Genomic DNA, 26034 nt, shown 5'->3' with positions numbered 1-26034 from the left:
GAAGACTGAGGAGCATACTAAGGATGAAGAGTCTGTGGGCATGCAATATGGCAAATCCTTTCTTCACACAGAGTCAAAGAAATAATAAAAAGAGAGGAAAATTTGAGTAATCCAACCGATTTGAAGTGAGAAGCTTACAGGCTAAGATTCACCCTTTATACAGTATATACAAAACATTCCTTCCAGATCTTCCAATCTTTCTGGTTTGCATGCTGAACTGTGACATTACTTTAACAGCAGAGTGAGACTAGTCATTTCAAAGAAATGAGCAGTTTAAACTATGCCGACTAACCAGCACAGGAATGAACAAGCTGACAAAACGCCACCAATCACGATCTAGAGAGCGAGTAATAGTCAGCACTTTGGCAACGTGGTGCTGCTTAGAGACGTTGGCATCCAAACTGCCTCAGATTTTTTTTTAATAGGGGCTAATGGGGTCACCCTGACCTCTGCATCCACCCCGGACTGGTTTGAAACTTCACTCATGTTTTGTTGGGGCAGTTTTAACACTCAAAAACATTGACCACTGGCGGCCTGTGGTAGGTCTATCACAAACCGACACATAACACACCTCCAGACTCCCCTGGTGGAGGCGTTGATTACTTCTTCTCCTCCTTTCGATTTTTCCCTTCAGGGGTCACCATAGCAAATCAGTTGCCTCCATTTAACCCTGTCTTCTGCATCCTCTTCTCTCACACCAACTACCTTCATGTCCTCTTTCATTACATCCATAAACCTCCTCTTTGGTCTTCCTCTAGGAGTACTTCTTGGCAGTTCAAAACTCAGCATCCTTCTACCAATATATTCACTATCTCTCCTCTGGACATGTCCAAACCATCTCAGCCTGGCCTCTCTGACTTTATCTCCAGAACCTGTAACATGTGCTGTCCCTCTGATGTACTCATTCCTGATCCTATCCTTCCTGGTCACTCCCAGAGAGTGAGGTGGAGGTGTTGACTATTATGAACAATTATGAAACGTTTGATTGTGAAGATGAACATTAGATGAAGCTTCCAAGCATTACAGTCCCGTCTGTCTGTCTACAGCAGCCCCCCCCCCCCCCCCCCCACTGGTGGGAAGTGTCTCACTAGTGACATGTAACCAACCACCGTGAGAAGCAATCCAGTCTCCAGTTTACACAACCAACTAAACTAAAGACAAAACGACAACGACAAAAATTTTAGCCATCCAACCGGAACATGTGAAGACATCATTCTAGGACATTACACTGGAATCTCCTGGGCATGGATTACCGATCCAGGCTTTGCTTTTTGATCACCTACATGAGGTATGCAAAGTTCTGTCCGTTATTGAACGTTAAAGCTTGAACACAACCCGTGGATCCAGTTCATCTGGAGTGGAGAATGAGTCACCCGGAAGCCACAGCTGTCTGCAGGTGAAGAGTGGGACACACACACACACAGAGAGACTGATGTTCTGACAACATCTCTCTCCCTCGCTCCCAGTCACTAGGGCTCTACATGTAATTAAAACAGCTGCATGTGCTGAAGGAGTCTCTGAGGGAAGACAGGATTTTTCATCATCTTATCTCCTCTCGTCTGTCACTGCGTTGTGTTACAAGTGAAAAGTATGCGGCCATCTGTTCTGGTTCGGTGCCAGTCGGTCCCAGTGCTTCCACCCAGTGCCAATCCACCCAATCGGGGGCAAAGTGACAGACCTGGTGTGACCCAATGAACAGGTCATCACCCTAAAATAGATGGTGAAGGTATCCGCAGAGTCACGGATATTTCAATAAGTTTCGGAATAGATTCTGATAGACACACCAGTGTTGCGTTTGGGACGGCAGGAATATCGTGGTGGGGGCTGTTACTCATGGTGTGGTCGCTGAATTCGACAGATAATGGCACACGCATACGATCAGAATATGGGCTCCTGAAGACGTGTTAATCCTCCTTTTCTGGCATATCGTTGCCACATTCCCAGAGAGAGCCTGAGGTGGGATCACAGTACGCCTTCCTGCGCCAAGCAGGACCGAAACACGGCAGCACTATCAATCCACAGGGGAGGCAGAGTGGGTGGGGGATCTGAGCCGCCGTCTCCGGCTCAATATTTCTGTGAACGGAAAGCAATGATAAGTCAAACATTTTCTGTCTGTTTCCCAGTTGATAAGGACCCACGGGGGAAATCCCTCTTTCAGTTTCACTGCTTGCGCTGGTTAAGTAAACACGCCGCCTGCCAAGCTCTTCAGATCGGTCTGTCTCTGCAGCAAACATCCTCGCACACGCAACTGTCCTCGTGTCGATGGTGGTGATCACACGTAGCGGCGAGGTCTCACTGATGACGGCTGAGAAACTACAACCACCGATTTACAATAGGAACTGAACAGAATGACGACAGCACCATCACTTCAGCCTCCATTCATTGAGTGTGTGATGTTTTCATGCACTAACACACAATGTGAGCCACACAACTAACCTGACACAATCGTCACCAACAACTCATACCTAAGACAGCTCCACAAACAAACTCAGGACGTTGATGGTGTTGATGGTTCACGATTTTACCGTTTGAACTGAAATAACCTGGTACCTGGTAATTTTAGTATTTTTGCACCCCAGGCTGTGCTGTATGATATGGTCCATAGGAATGTAGCTAAGAGGTAGTGCGCATGCTTCACACAAAACAGTGTCAACTCTAGGCTGGTCACCAGCCCGAATGAATGCAGAGGACTGTGGCAGGAAGTTCATCCAGCAAAGAAACTCTGTTAAACAAGTAATTTTTAGTTGTGTGATTGATCTACTACTGCATGGAGGTAGAAATTCAGCCTACCATGATAATATTTGAAAGATCCTTTGTGTTGGTGTTGCAGTTGTCATTTTTTCTGTAATTCTGTTACATAATTCTGTTACATTACAATTTCCTCCGGGATTAATAAAGTATCTATCTATCTATCTATCTACTTGTATGCTCTCTAAGGGCGGAAGAAGCTCAGTCTATCAAGTCTTGGGCTGGGGACCTGAGAGTGGTCGGTCCAAAAATTTCGGAATGCGAACTGGCAGTGGGGAGGTGCCAGTAAACGTCCTGAGTATTGCCGAGCTGCCCTTGAGCAAGGCACCATTCCCTTTATAGGTTGCTCATTGGGGGCGCACCATGAAGGAGCAGCCTCTTGTTTGCACGCTAACAGGCAGTGTGTGTGTGTGTGTGTGTGTGTGTGTGTGTGTGTGTGTGTGTGTGTGTGTGTGTGTGTGTGTGTGTGTGTGTGTGTGTGTGTGTGTGTGTGTGTGTGTGTGTAAGTGTGTGTTACAGGCCTGTACCTACTATATATATACATGCAACTAACAGTGTCCGCTAGAGTGGACCAACAATTTCCCTACAGGGTTTAATAAAGTTGATTTCATTTACATTACATTCTACATTTACATCATGAGCTACTGAAGGTCGCTCACCATGAAAATGCAAATGTATTTCTACATGACATCCACCCATATTGACATTAACATATAAAACATCTGACAACGGTGTCACATCAAAATAATTAGGTATTGGCTGTTTTGATGAATAGAGCTCAGTGAGTGCCTGAACACTTTACAGCTAATGGGCTTAGCCTATATGCCATTGCTCATAGCATGAGTAGCGCCGGGCCATCTAAGCCCATTAGCGTGTCCGAGTCAGTCACTGCCGCGTCGCTAACTGTTGACCTTTTCAGGTCTCTAAAGTAAATCCAGGCCATTAGCTTTCAAGGCCATTTCCTTTCTTTACATACTGCTGCTAGCAGTGTACAATCATTACTTTACTATTTCTGTAAATCAAATGGATGGAGGCGACAAGTGCGTTTTCTTTGTCAAGTGAACAAAAAGACTTCAAGACCTCATTTGACCAGAAAGGGTAATAAATCTGTGCTGAAGGTCCAGTTAAGCTGACAAGCAAACACAGAGTCTCCTGAACCGTGGCTACTGGATTCCACCTGGAAAAAAAACGTCACAACCACAAACCACACCATTAACATTCAGGTGTGGAATGAAATGAACTGCACATAATATTTTCAATTTATAACATGGGATCGCTAATGCCATCAAACAAATGCAACCTTATCAAGAGCTACTGTTGAAATCTCTGCATAATGATAGATGCTCCGTCCGCAGTTACACTCGATACTCTCACCTCTATCTGTCGAGAGCAAACAAAATACCTTATCAGCAGTACACTCAAATGGCCACGGCCAAATATTTGGTTTACGATAAGCGGGGGCAATTGTGGGTAATATGAAATGGTGCATTATCTTTCTTATCTCTGCCGCTTGATTCACTCTCTCTACAGCAACAACATCTCCCTCCCTTTGCAGAGTGGGCTAAAGAACTTGGCCCACCTGGATTGCTGGAACAGAGGAAACCAATTCAATTGTGTGAGATAGATTAAAGATGGACAGCAGGGTGAGTCAGGGAGCAAAGCCGTAACACACATTCTGCACAGCAGTAATCCTTTTTGTTAGCCCCCCTCTGATCTCAATCAACCCTGAGTCAGGCTGTCTTACACACACACGCATGAACGCACACACTCACGCACACACACACCCACAGGTCTCAAAGAGGACTTTCATGCTACTCATTGCTTGCAGTTTGTCTCTGGTAAAGGGATACAACTACTATGGATAAAGCTTATCTACAGATAAAATTTGCAGCATACCAACATTAAAGATATTTCAAAAAGAAGAAAACAAAACATAAAGCTTGGATCTGAAATCAAGTCTGTAAATGCTGGGTATTGGCATCTGATTGGAGGAAATAGGACTGGAGGCCTGAAAGGAATAATCATTGGTTTTCCTGATCTGCCACAACAGAAAGAAAAAAAAACATAAAATCATTAAGACCTGCAAATATGTAAAGTTCCCATAATTACCATTCTGGATGGAATGCACTGGAAGAATTCCTTTAAATAACTCAAGGGGTTGAGAAGTGCTACATATATTCCCTGGACGTCACGGCATCACTCTTTTCTGCATCAGATACAACGATCCCATCTACACTGGCTTCAAAAACATGTGTATTTGTGAGAGATGTGGTTGTGTAAGAGTATGTATGCCAGCTATCTCCACACTATTTCTGGACCACTTTAGTGGCACCAGCATCTTAAATAACTTCCTGAAGTTGAAGAGCACACAAAGTGCATCTGATGGCAGGAGATCCAAGAAGAAACAAAGCTCTATCCTGAGGCGTGACTGCTGACACAAACTCATGCTTGAGGACTTTTGTCGCTTGTATCATTTGAAAGACCGGAAGCATTTATAGCAGATAAAATGTTTTAAAAAACAAGGACAGGTTAACATTTATGAGGCCATAAAAAAAACATGTAAATAAACAGAGAGATCATCACAGAAAATAAATGAACGGCACAGTAGTGTGAGAGATGCCAGCGAATCCTCTGAATTGAACGATATGCTGCCTAAACAAAAACACACTTTTGTAATTCTTTTTCCCCGGTCAGCACTCTGGTTGATGTTTTGCCGGTTCCATGCCCTCGGATCAGTGCACAGCAATTGTCACAAGCACAAAGCAGGGGGAAGTGGAGGCTGGTGGATGACTGACGTAACGGAGGGCTGCATGAAAAATACACGGTTTGTACGTGCTGGAGGGCTCTAAGATGGAAAAAGTACTTTAAATCATGCTTTCAATGTGCCTCTTAGGCTTCAGATGTGAATGCACTAACATTCTAGTAATAAAGCAAGCTTAAACATAATGCAGACAAAGAAGTTTTTCAAAAAGCTGGTTTGGTCGTAGCTTGTGTGTAGGGAACTGAAAGAAAAGGCTTCTCCCTCAGGTCAACGTCGTAGCACTTTGTCGCTTCGTAACACATGATGCGTTCATGTCTGCTAGCCTACCGCTTACAAGGAGAGCGCTATCTAAAAGCCACTTATAGGAATATCTTATTCTCCTGTATGAAGAACAAGGACAAATCTATCTTATGAAATTGTGAAGATTCACTAAAGTGGGAAGGCTCTCAGAAAACAATCCTATAGTCTGGAAGCACACCGCCCACATAAATATTCTTTCATGAATTAATCCTTTCCACATTTTTGTGGAAAGAGAAAAGAGAATGGCAGCAGTATATTTCGATGGCACTAAGCTAATGTCTTATTCAAGCAAGAATTGACAGATAGGAAATCTTGTGATACAAACAATAACCAATCAGAGCTTAACATGCACATATGCTTGTATGCATATTCTATTTTAGCCTTCAAATTTCAGATTAATGTGTACCAGATGGCCAGACCCTGATGGGCTTTCAGTTCTCTGAATGATATCTTCAAGGCCACAGAGAAAGAGGAAGAGGATGACCAGAACAGAGAGGAGTACACAAAGACAACTAGAGGAAGCTGTTCGGTAGGCAAGGCTAGATTTCTACCTAAACACTACCAACAGGAAGCAGCACAATTTGACCAAAATCAAACAGACCTGTGGACAAGGAACAAGCTTTCATAAGACAGCTGGTTTGTAGTTTGTGAAGCAGCAGTCAAGGGTTCAGACCGGATGTGGGGTAATTTTTGCCTTTTTGCAGGCAACACATTCCTGAATGTCAGAGGCTAGCAGTGAGACAGGACCTCTAAATATTAATACCTTGACGTTTTGATTATATATTGATGGGAATTCAGATGTAAACATACAACCATGCATTTTTAAAACCCCTCATTTAGTATGCATTTTATGTTGAGTTATTGCTACGATGAAATTTAATCTTTTGTCCATTAGACAGGGGCTGCAATGAACTAATTTGGTGCAAAGGGATGATGGGACAAGTGTTATCACTCTGGTTTGAAATAACCCCAGATGAATGGGTGGCTGATAAACCGGTTATTTCTGTGAGTGTGAGAGAAGTCAATGTAGTAAAGTGCACATCTGTCATAATGCTCTGTAATATGGTCTTTGTGAACTCTGCGGTCATAAGGCTGCCCAGAGTTGTGGTAGAATCTGACAGGGGATTACAAACTCTTTTATGTAATACGACACAGGGCTGGGTATTAGTGCTCAGTGCAGACTTTATTTCCATGTGGTGACTTAATCTACTGTTTTCCATGCTTTCATTTGAAATGTGTGAAGTTGAACCAATGACCTGACATGGCACTCTTATTTGACTGGTCCGATTGAAGGATTTGATACTGCTCACTTGGGAATCAGTCCAATGGTACATGGACTTCAAATACCCAATGGTTCCATTCTCTGTGATTTCCTTTCTGTATCATCATTTCAGTTGTAAGACTGATCCACCAGCCTTGCCCCAGAGCTGACAGAGGGAGAAACTGTTTTTAATTTGGATTCTTACTTAACTTGATAACTGGATGGATGGAATATCAGAAAAGCATTAAACTAAATAAAAAAATTTGAATGACTTTCAAAAGTATCATTAATTTAAAAAAGGGGGGGACAGAAGGAAAATAATTAAGGCCGTATCTAAAAAAGAAGAAACTTTTTTTTCTGTTTGAGTCATTATCACATTGCTCAGTGTAACATATCCCCATAAAACTGATTTCACACTAAGAATTAGCAAGAACCAAAAATCCTTGCGTGGGTTAAATCATGTTGGTGAAGAGTGAGTGTTTGTGTGTTGATGGAGTGTGACAGAAGCCCAGTTACTGCCAAAAATGAGCTATTGTTAAAAATTGTGCCTGAAAGTTCATGAAGGGTTCAACGCTACATAAATGAGTGTAGTGCTGGTTCCAGGCAGACAATAATGTTAGCTGCTACTGATACTACTGATAGTCTGTACAGCTTTTGAATGGACTGTATTTTGTGTTTAATGTGGTGATTCCTCAGAGGTTGCCGTATGACCAGCTTTAAAGTCTTTAGTTACTACTACAAGTGTTAGCAGTTCTGTTGTAACAAGAGGCATCTAAGGAAAAACATATAAATTGCATCAGCGCGACATGTTCTTCCGTCTTCCATTCATTCTATGGAGAGGATGACCAGCGTTTAGGATCACTTTAAATCAATGCATAAAATGTGGTGAAGCTAGAACACTTTACCAGATATGCTCCGGACAAAGAACCGAACCGTGTTGGGCAAAGTCCTACCAAGACTTTTCTCTGATGGCGATGAGTTGGCAGGATGTTCTAAATACAAAAATACTAATACCTTCACACTCAATGATGTCTTGTCATTATTTCCAGATCAGGACTATTTGCTGTGATGAACAGCTCTTTGATTCGGCCAAACTGAGTAAGACCCCTTGATCAGGTAAGCTGAAGGCAACGTGAGATACATAATCTCCTTAACAGAGATAATGCTTTTGTCAGCCAGCACATATTTTGAGATAGTGACTGATTCGTCATTGTCTCTGTATCGAATAACTTCAACATTCAAACCTGTGAATGTTATAGCAAGTGCCAAAGCCTCTGACAAGGTTATGACTGTGCTTACAAAATCCTATTAAGGTGGTTGTTCTGGAACATTCCTCCACCTGCAGTCTACCAGCAGGATCAAAAGATCAAGAGCAAAGCCTTGTTTAAATCAATCTTTCTGTCCAGTCAACTGACCAGAAAAAAACTCACTGAAATGAGAAACCCATAAAAGAAGTACTTCAAACAGTGTGAGGCAGTTTTCTGTTCAATCTAACTTGCAAAGCTTTGGTTACTATAAATAGAAGAATACTTATTTTACATGGTTGGGATGAGCATCAAGAATCAGCACTAGCGCATTGAACTAGCTCCCTACTGTGCAGTACCTAAACACATGACCCTGAACAAACTACTGAAATCATCCTTAAATAACAGTCATTTTCAACATCCTGACCAACCTCATGTGTAGATTTAGCTGAAGGCATCAAGAGGTTATGTTTGAACGTGTACAACTTCGGCAATCCCCTGTCCAAACATTTAAAAGTGAGTTCAACATAACCGAATAAAGATCTACCTAAACTTGATGTAAACCCCCCTCCCAAAAAAAGTAGTTGTAAAGGAAGTAAACCCAGAAAGCTTATGGAATACTTGAACGGAATTCAACCCAGACCTTTTTTTGTCATTCATGACAATTTCACATACAAAGTCAACACAAACAGGCAAAAAATTGGAGCAGCAATAAATAGTCCTCGCACGGAGCCACAGCAACAGAGAGGTACAGTGATAATTTACCCAAGATAAAGAATCACAGCTCTAATGACATTCTGCTGGCTAAGTCAACTATATACCATCACTCCAGACGTAGATGCTGGTATAGACAACAACAAAGAAGACACACACTGGAGACACAGGTCAATTTGAACAGCAAGTGACGCTAACAGAGTGAAAACGTTGGTGTGAACGTAGCTTTATTTAAACAAGAACAACTTAGAACCAATCCATTACGCTTGACTGCGGCAGCTTCAAGTCCTCAAACACTTTTATAGTGTGTGAATGTTTCAACACTGTCAGAGTAGTATTCACCATTGTTAAAAATAAATGTATAATTAGCAAGTACTAAACATATACTAGTATTTATATTCGTTAAGAATCTTAAGGACAGTCAGTCAAACAGCAGCCACAGTGACAGCGTCAGCGGGTGGCAGACACACACACACACACACACACACACACACACACACACACACACACACACACACAAACACACAAACACACACACCTCAGGCTCCTTTGCTAAATGAGGTAAAATGTCACACAATAAAATCAGCAGAATGTCACAGGCTGCTGCCAAGTCTATTAGGAAAGGTTCACAGCCCTTCGCTACCATGGAGTCACAGTGGTTTGGGTATGCAATGTAGCCAACAGCTGATGTTGCAAAAAACTGCTGACTGTTCAAGAAAGTCCAACCAAAATATCCCATAATAACAGTAACAGCAGCGCTCCTTGTTTAAATTTGTTTGTGGGTTCACTTGTTTAGGGATTTGGAGGGAGTCTGAACCCAGTCACATCCTGCTGCAACAGTTTATGCAGAGTGTAATCAATAAGAATATTGATAGCCATTATCATTATCGATGATAATGATAATGGCGCGCGTGTGCGTTTGTGTGTGTGTATTAACGTCCAGTATTTATAGCTTGTAGAACTTGCGTAAGTCTTCAAAAAATCTCTCAAATGACTGTATCTCATCTTATTTTGATGACTGGGACGAATTGGTCATTATGTGATCTCTGGAATCTTTTACACATCAGAATCACATCCTGAATAAAAAGTAGTTGCAACAATTAAAGTATTTATTATTAGAAGTCTGAGTGCTAACAGTGATACCACCTCTAGCCACCCTGTCAAACAGAAAGAAGAACTATTTTCAGAGGTTAAAGTGCTGACATGTCATCAAAATGATCCATTTGTTTTTTCTATAAATGTGAAACCTCTAATGAGAATCAGACAGGATTAACTCTCACACCACCGTGTCGTACCTGTTGTTCTTCTGTGACTGTTGTTGAGGGACTTAACCGGGCATACAACAAGCCTCAACAGCCAGTCATGACACACAAAGACTGGATGTGATTCTACAGTAGTATGCATGAAGCACAGGCATCACCATAAAGTACTGGAGGGGGTGGTGTGTTGTTGTCGCTAATGATGCTAACTTCAAAGCAGACGAAAAACAGACCTTCAACAACTTTTGTCTGACTCAAACAGTTTTTTGCATTGTAGACAACACTTCCACACAGAAATAAGAAGGGCCTCTGAGAAAAAGGAATTGTGCAATCAATAAGTGCACAATGGCCAACATCAGCAAAAGTTCTAAAACTTTCTAGCGGGAGGGGTAACCTTCATTTATTTTTAAAAAATACAAAACCAAAAAACCCCATTGCCACATTTATCTATTGCTCTAATATCCCCAGGCTGCTGATAAAACAACTGATGACTTTATACGGTGGCGCCAGTAACAGGAAAGGGAACACTGGAAGCCCAAATATTCTTCTGACAACCATTCCTTCCTGGCTTAAGATGACTAATGTGGTAAACACATCCAACATTCATATTCTCCAGTTTCTATATAAGCAGACTTCATATTTCTTATCGATTCTGTGCTAATAACATCAAAGGTAACTCACATATAAAGCAATCCATCTGGGAGAAAGACACCCTTCTTTTCACAAAGCAGACTCCGTCCCAATGATTATCAGATGGTGGATCACTCCATTAAATCCCCCCAGACCTTTGTGTTTCAACACTAAGAGGATTTGTGTCCAAACTTTTACTTTTTATTGAGTTTTTGCAGAAATTCCAAACTTAAAATCACGCCGTGATCCACCCGCATGAATGCAAAGATGAGAAATAAGCCAGGGTTTGAAATTTTCTCCTCAGGTCTCGTTTTATATTCAAGACACAACTCATGCAATGGGTTTGTGTGTGTGTGTGTGTGTGTGTGTGTGTGTGTGTGTGTGTGTGTGTGTGTGTGCGCGCGCACACAAAGTGGAACCCTTGTTTCCATCAAATTGTGTGTTTCAGCTCTGGGTTTTCTTTTTATTTCATCAGAAGTTGTGGATGGCTCCACTCCATTCTTTCCCATTTTTCAATATGCCTTTATTAAGATACACTCACAAACTGGTTTGATCCTAAGGGGTAGAGTTAATACGCAACAATCCAAACCAAACAAGACACGAACGTTTGGATTGTCTGCTCTAGGCTTCTGCAGAAATTTTTGCAACCTTCTTTCACCTTCATCCTAGACCAAAATTAGTTTTATCTACTTTACAAATCTATTGGATTTTACTTAGACCTGATCTTAATTTGTGCTCATTACAGACCATTTGGCACAAACCACTGTTAGATAACGCAGCTGTAGTGTGGGCTAATTGAGGAATGGCACACGAGTAACAGTTCAGACAGTCCAGACTCCTTAATCCTTGATGAGACAACTGGGTAAAGCGTCCAGCCTGATGCCGTTTGAAAGCTGACACACTTTTCAGCTTGGAAGTAAATGCAACAGGTTTTTATTAATTATTCATTTTTAAATTTATTTATTGTTATGAGTAAACACAAGCACAAAAAAGTCCATCAGCCCATCTCATAGCTGTGCATAGCTTTGCATTTGTAGATGGGCAGTCTACGGTAGAATTCAGCACAAGATCTCTCCATGCTTTCTGTCATATGCTCTTATTCATCGACACCACCCTGTTTTGTGTCTGAAATAATGGTTTATGTGTTGCTGCTGGCACACACCACTCAGGAAATGCCTGAATGGGAGAGGTGGGAAATAAGTGTAGAAAAAAAAACGCAAGGGAGAAATGAGAGTTGAGAGACATTGTCCCCAAAGTTATTTTGACAGGATCCTCCTCATTTTCTGGATCAGGAAGTTATCTTCACCAGTAGAGACCCCAGGACCCACCCACACAAGCATCTGGCCTTTCTCACATTCTGAGGTCCAGAAAGAAAAAAAAAACTTTCTTCCCTTTGTGAGGAATTCAGCAAGGGCATTCAGCATGTCCTCGCTCTGTGAATCTGAGCAATCCTCAGCGCCAAAGCCGCCGCCCCTCGTGGAGAGTAGGTTGTTGGTCAACACGTGAATACAAATGACCGTGGACAGAACAAACCAGCATGGCTTTGGCTGCCCCAGCACCTCTCAAGTTGCCAGGAATGTGCAACTTTTTGCAAGGAAATTCTTCCTCCTCCAGGAAGACAGGGAAGGAAACCAAGAGAATTTTGACACATTTTGGGCAGTGGGAGTGAGCACGAAAAAGAGGGAAGTGAAGGCACTGATTGGTCGAGTGCTAAGCAAACGGTGTGAAAAACATGTAGGAGGAACATTTCTGAAACTTAATACTGCATTTTATAAATGGCTAACAAAATAGCCCAAGGATTATGATTTTATTCATTATCATATTAGTGGAAATTAAAAGATTTGCTTCCAATATAGAAATGCAACCTTAAAAGTTGAATCATTTCATATTCGCTTTAGGAATAGATGAGTCCGATCAAAGTTGAACAAAGACAGGAAACAAACGTAGGCAGACGTGGAGTGCCGTGTCACGGTCCAGAGGTGCTGACAGGGTTGGGGGAGCCGTGTTTACGACCGCACAAGGAAGCAGGGGATTAAACAGACAGCGGTTGTGTGTGGCATCAGATTTCCAGCTCATCTTTTCCCGTTATGAAATCAGATTACTGCAGCACCAGTTTGGAGAAACAACATGGAGACGGAGGGGTGATCGAGAACGTGAAAGGGGAAACAGAACTATATGTTACCAGTTGTACCCCACTTGACACCTGTCTGGCTTTCCCATTAGTGAAGAAAAGAACCTGTCGGTTGTGCAGGAAACTACAAGACCAAATGAAACTCTACAGACCACTGACTGACCTCTGCATTATAAATGTCTAGAAATCCCCAATTATACCAAAAGTACAAATCAATGGCTGCCATACTCATACAGCCACTTTAGCAGCCAGAACTTTTTAATCGCAACTGCTGTAGGGCAAATGTTCCCCCTTTTTGATAACTAGTGAGAAGATCATGAGGTGACATATTTTAAGATTTCTACCAGAGAGAGAGAAACAGAAAGAAGCAAAACAGATGGTCATGATATATGACTGTGTGCATCCAACACAAGGAACAGGGTGAAGGTTTGGACTTCATCTCCACTGACCTGGAATCTCCAGGGCTTCACTTTGTTTATGTCTACATTCCTTGTTTGTTGCCATACTTAGCACACATTAGCATGACGCGCCGTACAGAACTGGGGCAGCAGAAGCAAACATCTGTCACAGCCTGCAAAGTAGACTCCATTCTGATCAACAGGCAGCTGCACCAATATGTAGAAAATATGTTGGGAGTCATATGAATTAAACAGCCAGACAGAAGGATGCTATGCTCAACAGAGATAAGCAAGGAATGGAAGAAACAATCTGTATTGTAGATGAATTTAGCGCAGTCGTGACTTGTGTGTGTCACTCCACACCATTCCCTCAGGAAATGATTTGTCACAGATGAAGACGGACCGTTTGGATTCCCGAGCAAGCCTTCTCACTGCCGGTATCCTGTGGTCTGAAAGTGAACTAAAACTGAGATGACTGTGCTTGTGTATGCAGGTGTGAGTTGCAAACTTTTATTCCCGCAAACAATACATGTGAAGACGCTGTACCTACATGCATGAACATCGACACTCAGAGGCGTCAGAAACTGGGCTATCTCTGAATTTAAAGGGTTGTCAAAGGACAGGTGGACTTTTTAAGGCTGATGTCATAAAAGCTGTTTGAACCAATACGTTTATGGTTAATGCTAAGTGGAATCATCATTGCACTGGCGACAGATGGCTTGTGGTCTGCTAACATGTGCTTTTGACAGAGGATGTTTTGGCGCTTTTCTTTTCTTTTTTCCCCTGTGATATCAGCTGAGCCTGTATATCTCAGAGTAACAGGGACTGTCAGATAACAACACGAGAGATAAAAACAAAGAGCCGTATACACAAAAAACAGAAGCTGCTGCTTGTGCCTGCATGGGACTGCTTTTACAATAAACACTACAACATTAAAGAGGACTGTCCAGTTCACAAAGCTGTGTTTGTCTGTTTGCATCTTTCCTTGTGGCGCTGCCAGTTGAACATGAGATTCACCATCACGATCACATTCATGGTGAATGCAGGGTCCAGCAGTACAGAAGCACAAAAGGAGCAAATTTCCAGCAGAGCACAAGTTAATGTCAGTCAAATGCATTTATCAAGCTCAAATATAGGCAAGCTTATCAAGCTCAAAACGTATCATTAAGTTCCCTTTCCTGTGGGCTGATTCTAAAGGAACACCGCTCTGATCCTGATGGGTGTAATGATGTTTGAAAAGTAGTCTCTGACAGGTAAGAGACATATTTTGAATAAATAAATATTCTTTTGATGGGGGAAGACAAACATGCACATGGTCTCATGTCAAGCACTTCATTTCTTAGCTGGCTGTGGTTGCTCGGCAACAATGTCACATGTCAGCAATCCGTTGATGTCTCCAAAGGCAGGGTAAACCCTCCAAGCTACTGGATCAACCTTCAGACTTGTTCATGCAGACGATGGTTGACACAAGAACAAGTACAAAATTAGTGTTCGAGGACACAATGTACCCACGAAAGGAGAAAGAAAACCCTGCTTAGATAAACCGTACCTTCATCACAACGGAACGTGACCAACACTGATATAAAAATGGGTCCAAAGGGGCCCAAAGAGGTAAAAATAGGCAAATCGAAGAACTCAATTTTTGAATGCCCCCATAAGCACGTCTGACAAAACTCTGCTTATAAGATATTATTAAATCAAAAGCTATCTGGAACACATAAAAGTCCTGCTGGAGTCGTGCCCCCTCCAGACACACACACGCACGCACGCACGCACTCACACACACACACACACACACACACACACACACACACACACACACACACACACACACACACACACACACAACCTCTAACGTGTCTGTAGCATCTAGAAGGAGCTATCTGTTACTGCTAGCATCTTAATAATCGACAGCAGCTGTGTGTAACGTTTTGGAGTCCCTACCCTATGTTGTCATGTGAAACCGAGCCACTTATCTGGACACACACTTTTGCTAAAAGCTAGCGGACGAACAGACAGCTGCACAAAATGGCCCAACCCCTGAAAGAATGCCAGAGCAGAATCTCCAAAACAGGCCTGGGGTTGAGCTCCATAGATGACTTACAAGTCATACAAGAGAACTATAACCATCATGTCAAACAGAAGTAAAAGGAATACTTTTTATCCCAGTAAATAATTGTGTCATGTATCATCAAAAATAACTAAGTACTCTTTCACATGTCAGATCTAACTAATGGTCCCAGTCATCAACACAGACCTGTGTCAGGCAGCAGTCTTATGTTGAACAATGAGTGGTCAGGTCTGACGCTACACCTCATCAATAATCCATTATCATCCTCGTCGTTATCCATCTTCGTTAGAGAATGTCATCCACCATAAAGAGCACACATACAGGGTGGAGGTGTAAGGAATGAACGTACCAACATGTCTAACATGTCTCCTGTTTCTGGTAAGGTCTTAATGGAGGCTTTTATCAGACACAAGTGCCCTCTCACTCCAGTCTTGCATGTCCAGTTTTAATCATCCGTGTGTAAGAAAAGCTCAAAAATATTGAACATTTCATCAGAGACAAACATCAATCATATCGTTGTTTTTGCAAAGTTTGTGAGATCAGGGTCATCATGGAAACAACAAAAGCAAAACAGTAGTCATGTTTCCAGGAATAGAACGACGCTCAAATTAGGGAGCAATTCTTGAATCTCAAATCAGACTCACTCTCAACTTTTAAAGAAATCCAAAATGCAAAACGTGTCAAAGATGGTTTATCTTCAATTTATAATAAAGAATTGAATGTATGTTTTTGTGCAGACACAGAGGAGGCAGCAGACATCCACGGTGGAGGAAACCCGCCCGTTTGGAGCCCTCTTCTCTGCCAGTGAGGGGAACAGATCTAGGTCAAAGCTGATTAATGTGCCCAGAGCTCCCGAGAGGCTCCCGGTCGGGAGGCAGCGATGCCTGCCCTCTGACGGTGAATACTAATGCGGAGTATTACTGAATATTACCGACACACTCCAAATTACATGGAGTCGTCAGAAAAACGCAAAGACAAAGCGGATGGCTGCGAAGACATTGAATAGGTACACACAAAAAAGTGACAATCAGAGCCGCTGACTGCGCCTGTGTCAACATTATGAGTGGTTGTGTTTGTCTGGTCTGAGCATTTAGTGACACAATCCACATGAAAACACACACACACACACACACACACACACACACACACACACACACACACACACACACAATCACAACGCTGCTGCTTTCTATGTGACGAACAGCAACCACGGATCAGTATTTATAGTTCTGCTGCTATTTGATGACATGAATTCCTCAAGTCAGTTCAATCGCAGGCCTACATGACAATAAAAATAATAACATTTAAATTCTTTGACAGATGAGCCACAACAACAAGACGAGCATCATCGACATACAAACGATTAACTAGTTAGCGGAACTTTTGTTCTGCGCTAGCTTATCATCACGGCCGAGACCAGGTCCGGTTTATCGGTGTGTTACATCGGTTTAGCAAAAGCCATTTTAGTCGCCTGCATCATTCGTTGATAAAAAACTCATTTTAAGCCAAATGTCGTTGGACCGACCCCTGATATGAACTCCAGAACCAGCTCTATATGTTAGCTTAGCTTTAGCCCCCGTTGCTATTTAGCTTGCGACCCAGCACTGCTTTGAATCAGAGGCTGCTCTCCAGACCAACGTTCCGGTAGAACCAGGGCGTCGGTTACCCGCCGTTAGCCCGGTGTTTACGGTAAACGGTGGGTTGTGAACAGTGTGTCTGGTGGTATTTCACGCTAACGCTAAAACGGTCACGTTACCTCGGAACGCAGCTCGGGGATGATCGGTCTATCTCCCAGGTCGCGAAGAGGTTCATGGGCACGGGCATGCTGCCGGAGCCCAGCACCACAGCCCCGGACAAGCCTCCAGCCGGGAAGGCTGTCGGGGCCAGTCCACCGCCGCTGTTCGGGTTCAGGAAAGCGGCCCGGACACCTCCTCTCTCTACAGCCGCCGCCATCATCACCTCCACTGCCTGGGGAGCAGCTCTAGCTAGGAGTCGAACGAACGCAGGCGCCGCGGACTGATGCGCTCCCTGCTGCTGCTCCTCCGATCTGCCCGCTCCGCCGCTCAGCCTGGAGATGCTGATGGGCGGGGCGGGGCCTGCCGCTGCCGCCAGGGGGCAGCACACCCCAGCTTCTAGGGCGGGACGACTTCACCAGACACCGCGCTCTACACACGCCGCGCTGCGTGTTTTCCTGTCAAGGTGCGGGACCCTCATATGACAGGAAATGCATTTAAAGATCGCTCATATAATTATATGTCGTGTCAACGGAGATATTCCAGGAAATAAACAGCGACGCTCTCATGTGTGGGTGGTCTTGTCATTTCTGCTTTGGGGTTTGTCAATAACAAGAAATGGTTTACTGGAAAATGATAGAGGCCATCTGCCTTGTTAGACAATATATCAACAGCTGCTGGTGAATGTGGTCCTCCAAAAAGAGAATAAGTTTGATGTTTTGATGCATTAAATTTAATGAGTCTGCAACCTTTTCTATTAAATGAGCACATAATAATCCCACATTAATCGTGATTTTGTCATCGGTATGTGATTACATAATGATATCCGGTTGTCGCCTCTGGTATTCTTCTCATGTTGTGAAACCAAATGACTGTAACTATGAGTAAGAGCTCAAATAATGCTGACTTGATTAAACACGCTCAAAAGAGGTGAACACGTGTGACAGCATGTTTGGAAGAACTGGAAAAACAGTTCCCAATTTTGACAAGTAGTGCTGTGTATTTCCACAGTCAGTAGTCAGTAGTATTTTCTTTTAAAGAGCTCAGACCTTTGCTGTTATAAACTCGTGGATATATTTTACTATTGAACATGCAGTGAGAATAAGAAATCCAGTCTTTAGTCATTGCTAGGCAACTTTGTGCATCTACCAGCAATCGTTGAAGACCAAAACAGTAGCAAAATGTTGGGTTGTTGATAATGACGGTGATAATTATTGCACAATATCAAAAATTGTTTTCTACATCTCAGTTAGACTAAACATACATGTTATCATCTAACATATATCTTATCAGCATGTTTCTGAAAGGTTTGAAGTGACAGTATTTTTACATATGGTTTTAAAACTGGAAAAGGTTGATATCACATAAACTCTTTTATATAACTGCAAGTACAGTTTTATGGAAAATCACTAACCTTTATTGTACTTCGTCTCGATAGGAAGACCACATAAATCTGCATTCCATGTTGGCCGCCCTTTGATAATTAGCATCTCATCACCATTTTCTGACTTTTTAATAACTGGAAGTGTTAAGGCCTCAAAATTTCCACAATGAATAAAAATAACGATGAAATCAAGTTAGGAGTACAGCGTCACTTAGTGGTTAAAAACTGCACTGCAAGAAAATGCAGCACTAACTAGTGTGGGGATTTACCCAACAGATGGCAGACTGTCTGTACTTAAGAGATGTTGCAGCATCAATCTCTCTTTCTTCCTTCTGTTTTTTCCGTTCTCTCCCAGTCTTTCTGTCCTGGTGAAACCTCCTCTTCCTCATCTGATGGTTTGGGGATGATACAGGACTCACAACGACAGCGTAAACTTGTAATGCACCTCTCTGAGCTTTTGTGTGAGACTTGTGACATTGTGTCATATGCTACCTTCACACCGCCAGTCAGATATGATCAAACCTTTGATTATTACCAAAAAACAATAGTTATTAAATCATACAATGTGGCTGCAGGATTGCAGTTTGACTTGCTCTTGTTAAGGTCATTTAGACTCCCAGGGGTCTCATTTTTTAAACAAACTCATGTTCAGCTTTGATTTTGAGTTAGATTTAATTGAAAATGCACATGCACAGAGGCACTAACTAAAAAATAATTTTAAATAAGAATAATCTTAAATCTAATCTATGTAAGGATTTGACTGATTTAGACACAAATGCCGGTGGTAAACTTTGTGTAAGATTTATGAACCATGTGAAAGGACTGATCAGTTAAATGTGTATGGAGATATTTCTTTTTATTAATATCACCACTGCAATGTTGTCCTGCCATAACACTCCAGCTACAAACCTGGAACACATAGGTTATCACTACACCTAGATTTACACCTAACTTTTTTTACTTTGTAGGCAAGGAACACATAACAATAACAAAAACCAATACAGTCACATACTCCAACATCCCGTGACACCCCTGAATTCAAAATTTTACCCTGACCTACTTACATAGGTCAAAGATCAAAGAACTAGCTTTGATCTACGGTCTTACTCACACTGGCCTTTTCCCTTGTCTTTCTATCTTATCCAGTTCATGAGTGTACAAAAGTTTAAATTTGACCTTGAAATCATTTTCGCAAGGTCAAGGTCATCATCTCATGTTCATCCCCTTTGCCGTCCAAGTAATGTGCTTTTTGTTTCATCTTTCTATTTGCAACGGTTGCGAAGATATTTGGTGGACTAACTAACGGACTAACGGACGGACACACAAACACTGACAATTACAATACATCACCGCTTGTAACGGATCTTGTAACTAGAACGAATGCAGTCACAGAATGCAACATCCCACGACACCCCTGAATTCAAAATTTTACCCCGCCTACTTGCATAGGTCAAAGATAAAAGCTAGTGCTCTGACCAACTGTCATTGATCAAACCACTACCTTTGACCTATGGACTTACACTGGTCTTCTCCCTCGCCTTTCTATCCAATCTGGTTCCTGATAGATAGATAGATAGATAGATAGATAGATAGATAGATAGATAGATAGATAGATAGATAGATAGATAGATAGATAGATAGATAGATAGATAGATAGATAGATAGATAGATAGATAGATAGATAGATAGATAGATAGATAGATAGATAGATAGATAGATACGTTATTAATCCCGGAGGAAATTGTATAAGTGTACAAATGAGTGTACAAAAGTCCAAATTTGACCTTGACCTACATTTTTCAAGGTCATCATCTCATTTTCATCCCCTTTGCCTTCAGTTTCACCAGCACTGAGGAAGAGTTACATCATCGCGTCAGCCAATCATCTTTTCTGGAGGAAGAGTGGTCAAACACACAAACACAATCCATGGAAAACACACAGGAGTGGAAACAAGCAGGTAACCAATGATTTACAAAGCAGGACACAAACACACACAACAGACTAAATCCTCTCCACCAGTGAACTGACTACACAGCAGATGAAAGCACATTCTAAATGTTCAGCGTTTGCCCCGAAAAAGATGAATGTATTCAGCTTCTATAGAAACGTTCACCTAAAAGCGTGGTAATCCCAGAGCCATCCAAACGGCGATGTCCAAACCTCCACTTCACATATTTTCAAGTCTGACTGTAACTATTTATTCTAAGCACTAACTCTAGCGTTCTTTTGTGGGAATATATTCAGGAACAATCAGACAAACCATTTTCACACCCTCCCAAACTCAATCAGATCCCCGCTGAAATTCAGTGTAACAAAGAGATCATTATAAAACAGGAGGAAGTGACTTCAGATTCTGATATCCATGCACTGATTTTATACAGATCATATGAGTTTGTTAATATATACCTTACATGTACCTTACACAACTGGCATATCCTAAGACGTGCCCCCACCTTGAAGGAGATTTCCAGGTTTTCTCCTAGTTTTCTACGACAAACAAGCCCCCCATCATAAAGGACAGATTTACACAATGGGAGTGCTTTGATATTGGGCACACACAAAAACAGAGTGGCAGAATACAGATATATCATTAAACCAAATACTGTGCTTCATCCTACCGCACTTCACCTTCCTTTGTGTTGCATTAGCAATGATAACCTGCTGAAAGAAGAGGTGTTGAGCCGTCTATCAGAACAGGGTGATCGTCTGAATTAATGATGCCAAAGAGACTTACTGAATTTTTGAAGTCACTGCTTTTGGTGAATCCAAGCCTGCAGACAGATTTTAGACCATTTCTGTAACTTGTTGTTAATGTAATCAGGAAGTGTTGGGCTATTCGAGAAGAAGTTGGTTTACATAAAATTAAACTAATTCGCTTCACGTGAGAAAGAAGGCCACTTGTTTGAACTGTTGCAGATATTAGAGGACTGAATCGCACTCGAGCGATACTGATAGGCCCACAGTACTAGAAATATGAATGCACTTTTGTTACTTGTAATTAAATTAAAATGTAAATATTGTAATATGTCTTATGTTTCCTATATCATAACGTATATATCTATTGTATAGCTACACTTATACGCTTCTTTAAAATCACATATTGACGAAGGGTTGAAACCCACCAGTCTTTACTTGAGGCACTGTGTATTTTTATGGCTTTTAAATGCTCTAATTATTATAAGACAACTAAACTATTAACTAAATATTTGACCAAAAAACCAGCCCTGAAACCAGCCGAGAGGCTTTTCAGTTTCTTAAACTGAACATTTTGTAACTTTTTTGCACACCTTCTCTTTCATTTACCTGGAGTTTTACAGATTCACACCCATGAGCACCCAGTAAATCTCGTTGTTATAGCCAGTCGTCTAGTAACTATTGTTGAAGATTTCAAAATTCATGTAGACAAAGAAAATTAGTTTATACACAGCATTCATATCACTAATGGAGCCCGTTGGCTTCTTTTAGGTCTGACATAAACCCACTCACTGTTTTAATCACACCCTTGAGCTTGTTTTGACATTTGGTAATGAAACCAGAAATTCTTTTCAGAACCGCTCTTCTGCTAGACCATTATTTCCTAATAGTTGAATTTGTATCCGTCAGTTACAAGCCACTATTAAAAAAATCTACATAATAGACCTATCAACCTATCCACTGATGCTGTGGCACATTAACAGAAGTGATGCCATCAGCACTGAATTCATGTCTGACTATAATAGAGGACTCTTTCACTGACTTTAACCCCTCACACACATATCATTTTGTTGATCGTGCTGCAGGCTTACTCAGAACAACTTCAGACTCTATTGTCTTTTACAACGGAAGAGACTCAAACACATATTAGTTCCATAGTATAACCCTCAAACCCACAATCTACAGCAAATCCATCAGAAACTGATGGATTCGTACTAAACTGGAAGAGTTTCAGTTATCCTGATAAGACAGCCGTCATAACCTGTGAGAGTGTCTTCCACAATGAGAAAAAGAACAACCCCCGTTTTCACTCCCACTGACCCTCAATGAGTAACTTCTACTAACTCTTTATCTATACTATCTGTCTGAGAGGTCCCATCCCAATTGACCTCAGACATGATCTTCAACATATTGTGTGCCACAGTCCTTTAAACTGGCTGTCAAACAGCCTTTTGATCCAGAGGTCTCAGCGGACTACAGAACGAGTAAAACCAGCCACTAGTCAATCTTGTGATTTGTTTTACATATCAATATCTTCAATATCTTGTTTGAATACATCATCACACTGAGTCACTACCAGTTGAAATTATAAAAGACTAGTCTCTGTACTCATCTCATTAGATCTTAGTGCTGCGTTTGACTCCACAGACCATCAGATTCGACTACAAAGACGTTTACTAATATCACTACAGTACTGGAAGATCTTGGATCGATTATTGTAAATCGCTTATCAATGTCTCAAAGGAATATTAATAGATGACTTATTGGTCCAGGTTCATGCACAGAGCAGTGGGGGCCTCGAGGTGGCGCCATTATCCGTACAAAAATCATTACCGGTAGTTTGTAACCTCTATATAAAAAATGACAGGCCATTGTAATCCATTACAACAGACGTCTGAATTAGTCTTCATTCATTTTAAAGATCATACATTTTGAGGCTGCAGTTTCTAGTTGTGGTTTTCGGATCAATTGAATTGAGTGGTTGTTCATCTGTCACGTGGTTCCGTGACGCACTCTCAACGTGTCCGGAGCCTCATGCCTTTAAGTCCGTTGGGATAGGCTCCAGCAACCCCCGTGACCCCTGTGAATGAAAGAAGACATAGGTAAGGTAAGAGCAGTTGTTAGAGCATGATGCAGTTAAATCTGAAATCTGTAAATTGATTTCACATTTTTGGAACAAGGCTGAAAGAGAAAAATTGTACAACACCAATTGGGAACTGTTCAAATTTGAAGCAGGTAAATTCTTAAGAAGATATGGGTCGTTAATTTCTAAATCTAAAAGAGCAGAGGAAGAAGAAGTTATAACAAAAATCACCTAATTCTTTCAAAGACCCCCTGATGAAATCACTGAAGAGGATAGACTTAAGTTTTTAGACCTTCAAAAAAAAATTAGATGACATTTATCGTCGCAAGGCGGAAGGTGCATTTATTAGATCCAGGAAGAGATGGTTAGAAGAAGGGGAACAAAATTCAGCGAATTTGTTTAGGCTTGAAAAACTGCGTGCTAAAACCAACTCCATCCATCAATTGAATATAAATGGCATCATAACTGACGATGCTAAACTAAACCCAAACTATTGCTGTAATTTTTATAGCAACCTTTATAGCTCACAGTACAACCAAGAGCATGCCTCGTTATTTTTAGACTCAATTAAAGACTTAAGCATCCTCATACTGTGGATAAGGACTTTTGTGACACCTCTCTTACTGTAGAAGAAGTCTCTGATGCCATCGCTGCTCTTAAGAATAACAAATCACCAGGTATTGATGGTTTAACATCAGAATTTTACAAAGCCTTTTCAACACATTTAGCCCCTTTTCTTCTACAGGTTTTCTTAGAAAGTATAGGAAAAAATGCCCTTCCTCCTAGTCTCACTCAAGGTCTTATAACCTTAATTCCAAAATCTAAAAAAGATGTGCTGTCTCTCGATAATTGGAGACCTATCTGTTTACTCAACAATGACTACACAATTATTGCCCTTATTCTCGTCAAAAGAATTAAAGAGATCTTAGATACAATAATAGATGAGACTCAGTCGGGCTTTATGAGAAATAGACATATATCTAACAATATTAGACTTGTCCTAGACATCCTTGACTATTCTGAGTTGATTTCCGATGAAAGTTTTATCCTCTTCCTCAATTCCTATAAGGCCTTCGACACAATTGAACACCAATTCATCTTTCGTTGCTTAAAGAAGTTAGGTTTTGGTAAATTTTTTTGCACGGCTATTAAGACTCTGTATGCCAACGGCAACAGCTCAATCAAAATGAAAAATGGCACGACTCCAAGGTTTAACTTGAAACGAGGCATCCACCAGGGATGCCCCATCTCCCCCTACCTCTTCTTACTCTGTACTCAAATTCTCACAAACCATATCACTAACAGTGCAGTGCGAGGAATCTCTATAGCTGACAAAAATATTATTATAAGCCAACTGGCTGATGATACTACTCTCTTCCTAAAAAATGCTAACCAAGTCCCTGTTGCTCTTCATGTAATTACAGATTTCTCTAAGGCCTCTGGCCGATGCCTTAATCTGAATAAATGTGAGCTATTAGCTGTTAAAAACAGTAGCGCAAATTCCATTTGTAATATTCCTGTCAAAGAAGAAGTCACTTATTTAGGGCTCTTGATCTCTAAAAACCAGAACTTGAGATGTATTTTGAACTTTGACCCGATCATTCAAAAAACCAAAGTTAAACTAAATCAGTGGCTGCAGAGGGACCTGTCCCTTAAAGGCAGAGTCCTTCTCACTAAAGCTGAAGGTATTCCTCGGCTCACCTATGCAGCTCTCCCCATACATCTGGATAATAAAACTATCAAAAATATTGACCGTTTACTTTTTGATTTTATTTGGAAAAATCGTACGCATTATATTAAGAAAGGAGTTGTTATGAACGACTATGAACATGGGGGGCTTAACTTCCTATATTTTGCTACTCTTAATAATACATTTAAAATAAATTGGGCTCGACACTTTCTCAAAAATCCTGTCTCAATTTGGAACTTCATTCCTCAGTACATCTTCTCTCGCTTTGGTGGTTTAATTTTTATTCTCAGTTGTAATTATAATGTAAATAAACTTCCTGTAAAATTGTCAGCTTTTCACAGGAAAGTTTTTCTATCGTGGTCTCTAATCTATAAACATAACTTCTCGCCTCACAGGTACTTAATATGGAATAATAGAGACGTTCTTTTCAAGAATAAATCACTTTTTATGGACAGATGGGTTCAGAACAAAATTCTTCTGGTAAGTCAGCTGTTTAATGGAGAGGGACTTTTCCTTTCTTATAGAGAATTTTTATCTAAGTATGATTTTCCTGTTACTCCCAGGGAATTTACCATAGTGTTTGACGCTATCCCATCAGGTACTTTAATGCTTTTCAGAAATCTTCCCAATCCACCCCCCTCAATCTCCGCACCTAATCCAATTGATTCTCAAATAGGGAAAATTTGTTTTTCGACCTTTTCCCGTAATAATAACAGACATATACGTGCTCTATTCCAGAAAGATGTTGTTTCTGTTTCATATGATGTCTCATATTGGAATCGTTTTGTGAATGACATTGATTGGAACAAGGTTTGGATGATTCCACATAAATATCTCATCTACAATAAGATGAAGGAAGTTTCCTACAGAATTATTCATAAATACTATCCTGCAAATCACTACATGGTTAAATTCAAAAGGGACATAAATACA

At 41.2% G+C, this 26034-nt stretch overlaps 1 protein-coding gene across 1 annotated transcript in view; it reads right to left on the bottom strand.

Annotated features, from left to right (window-relative positions):
• LOC137603435 (phosphofurin acidic cluster sorting protein 2-like) overlaps positions 1-17598 on the bottom strand; it is a 43163-nt gene extending 25565 nt beyond the window's left edge. The window contains exon 1 of the mRNA XM_068326902.1: positions 17274-17598. Coding sequence (XP_068183003.1) covers positions 17274-17473 — 200 coding nt within the window. The 5' untranslated portion in view covers positions 17474-17598. The remainder of the gene's footprint in view (positions 1-17273) is intronic.
• Between the last annotated feature and the right edge of the window lie 8436 nt (positions 17599-26034).

This window comes from Antennarius striatus, chromosome 11 (assembly GCF_040054535.1).
Source record: "Antennarius striatus isolate MH-2024 chromosome 11, ASM4005453v1, whole genome shotgun sequence".
NCBI lineage: Eukaryota > Metazoa > Chordata > Actinopteri > Lophiiformes > Antennariidae > Antennarius > Antennarius striatus.
The sequence above is the reverse complement of the archived record's forward strand: the minus strand, read 5'-3'. Positions and strand labels throughout refer to the sequence as shown.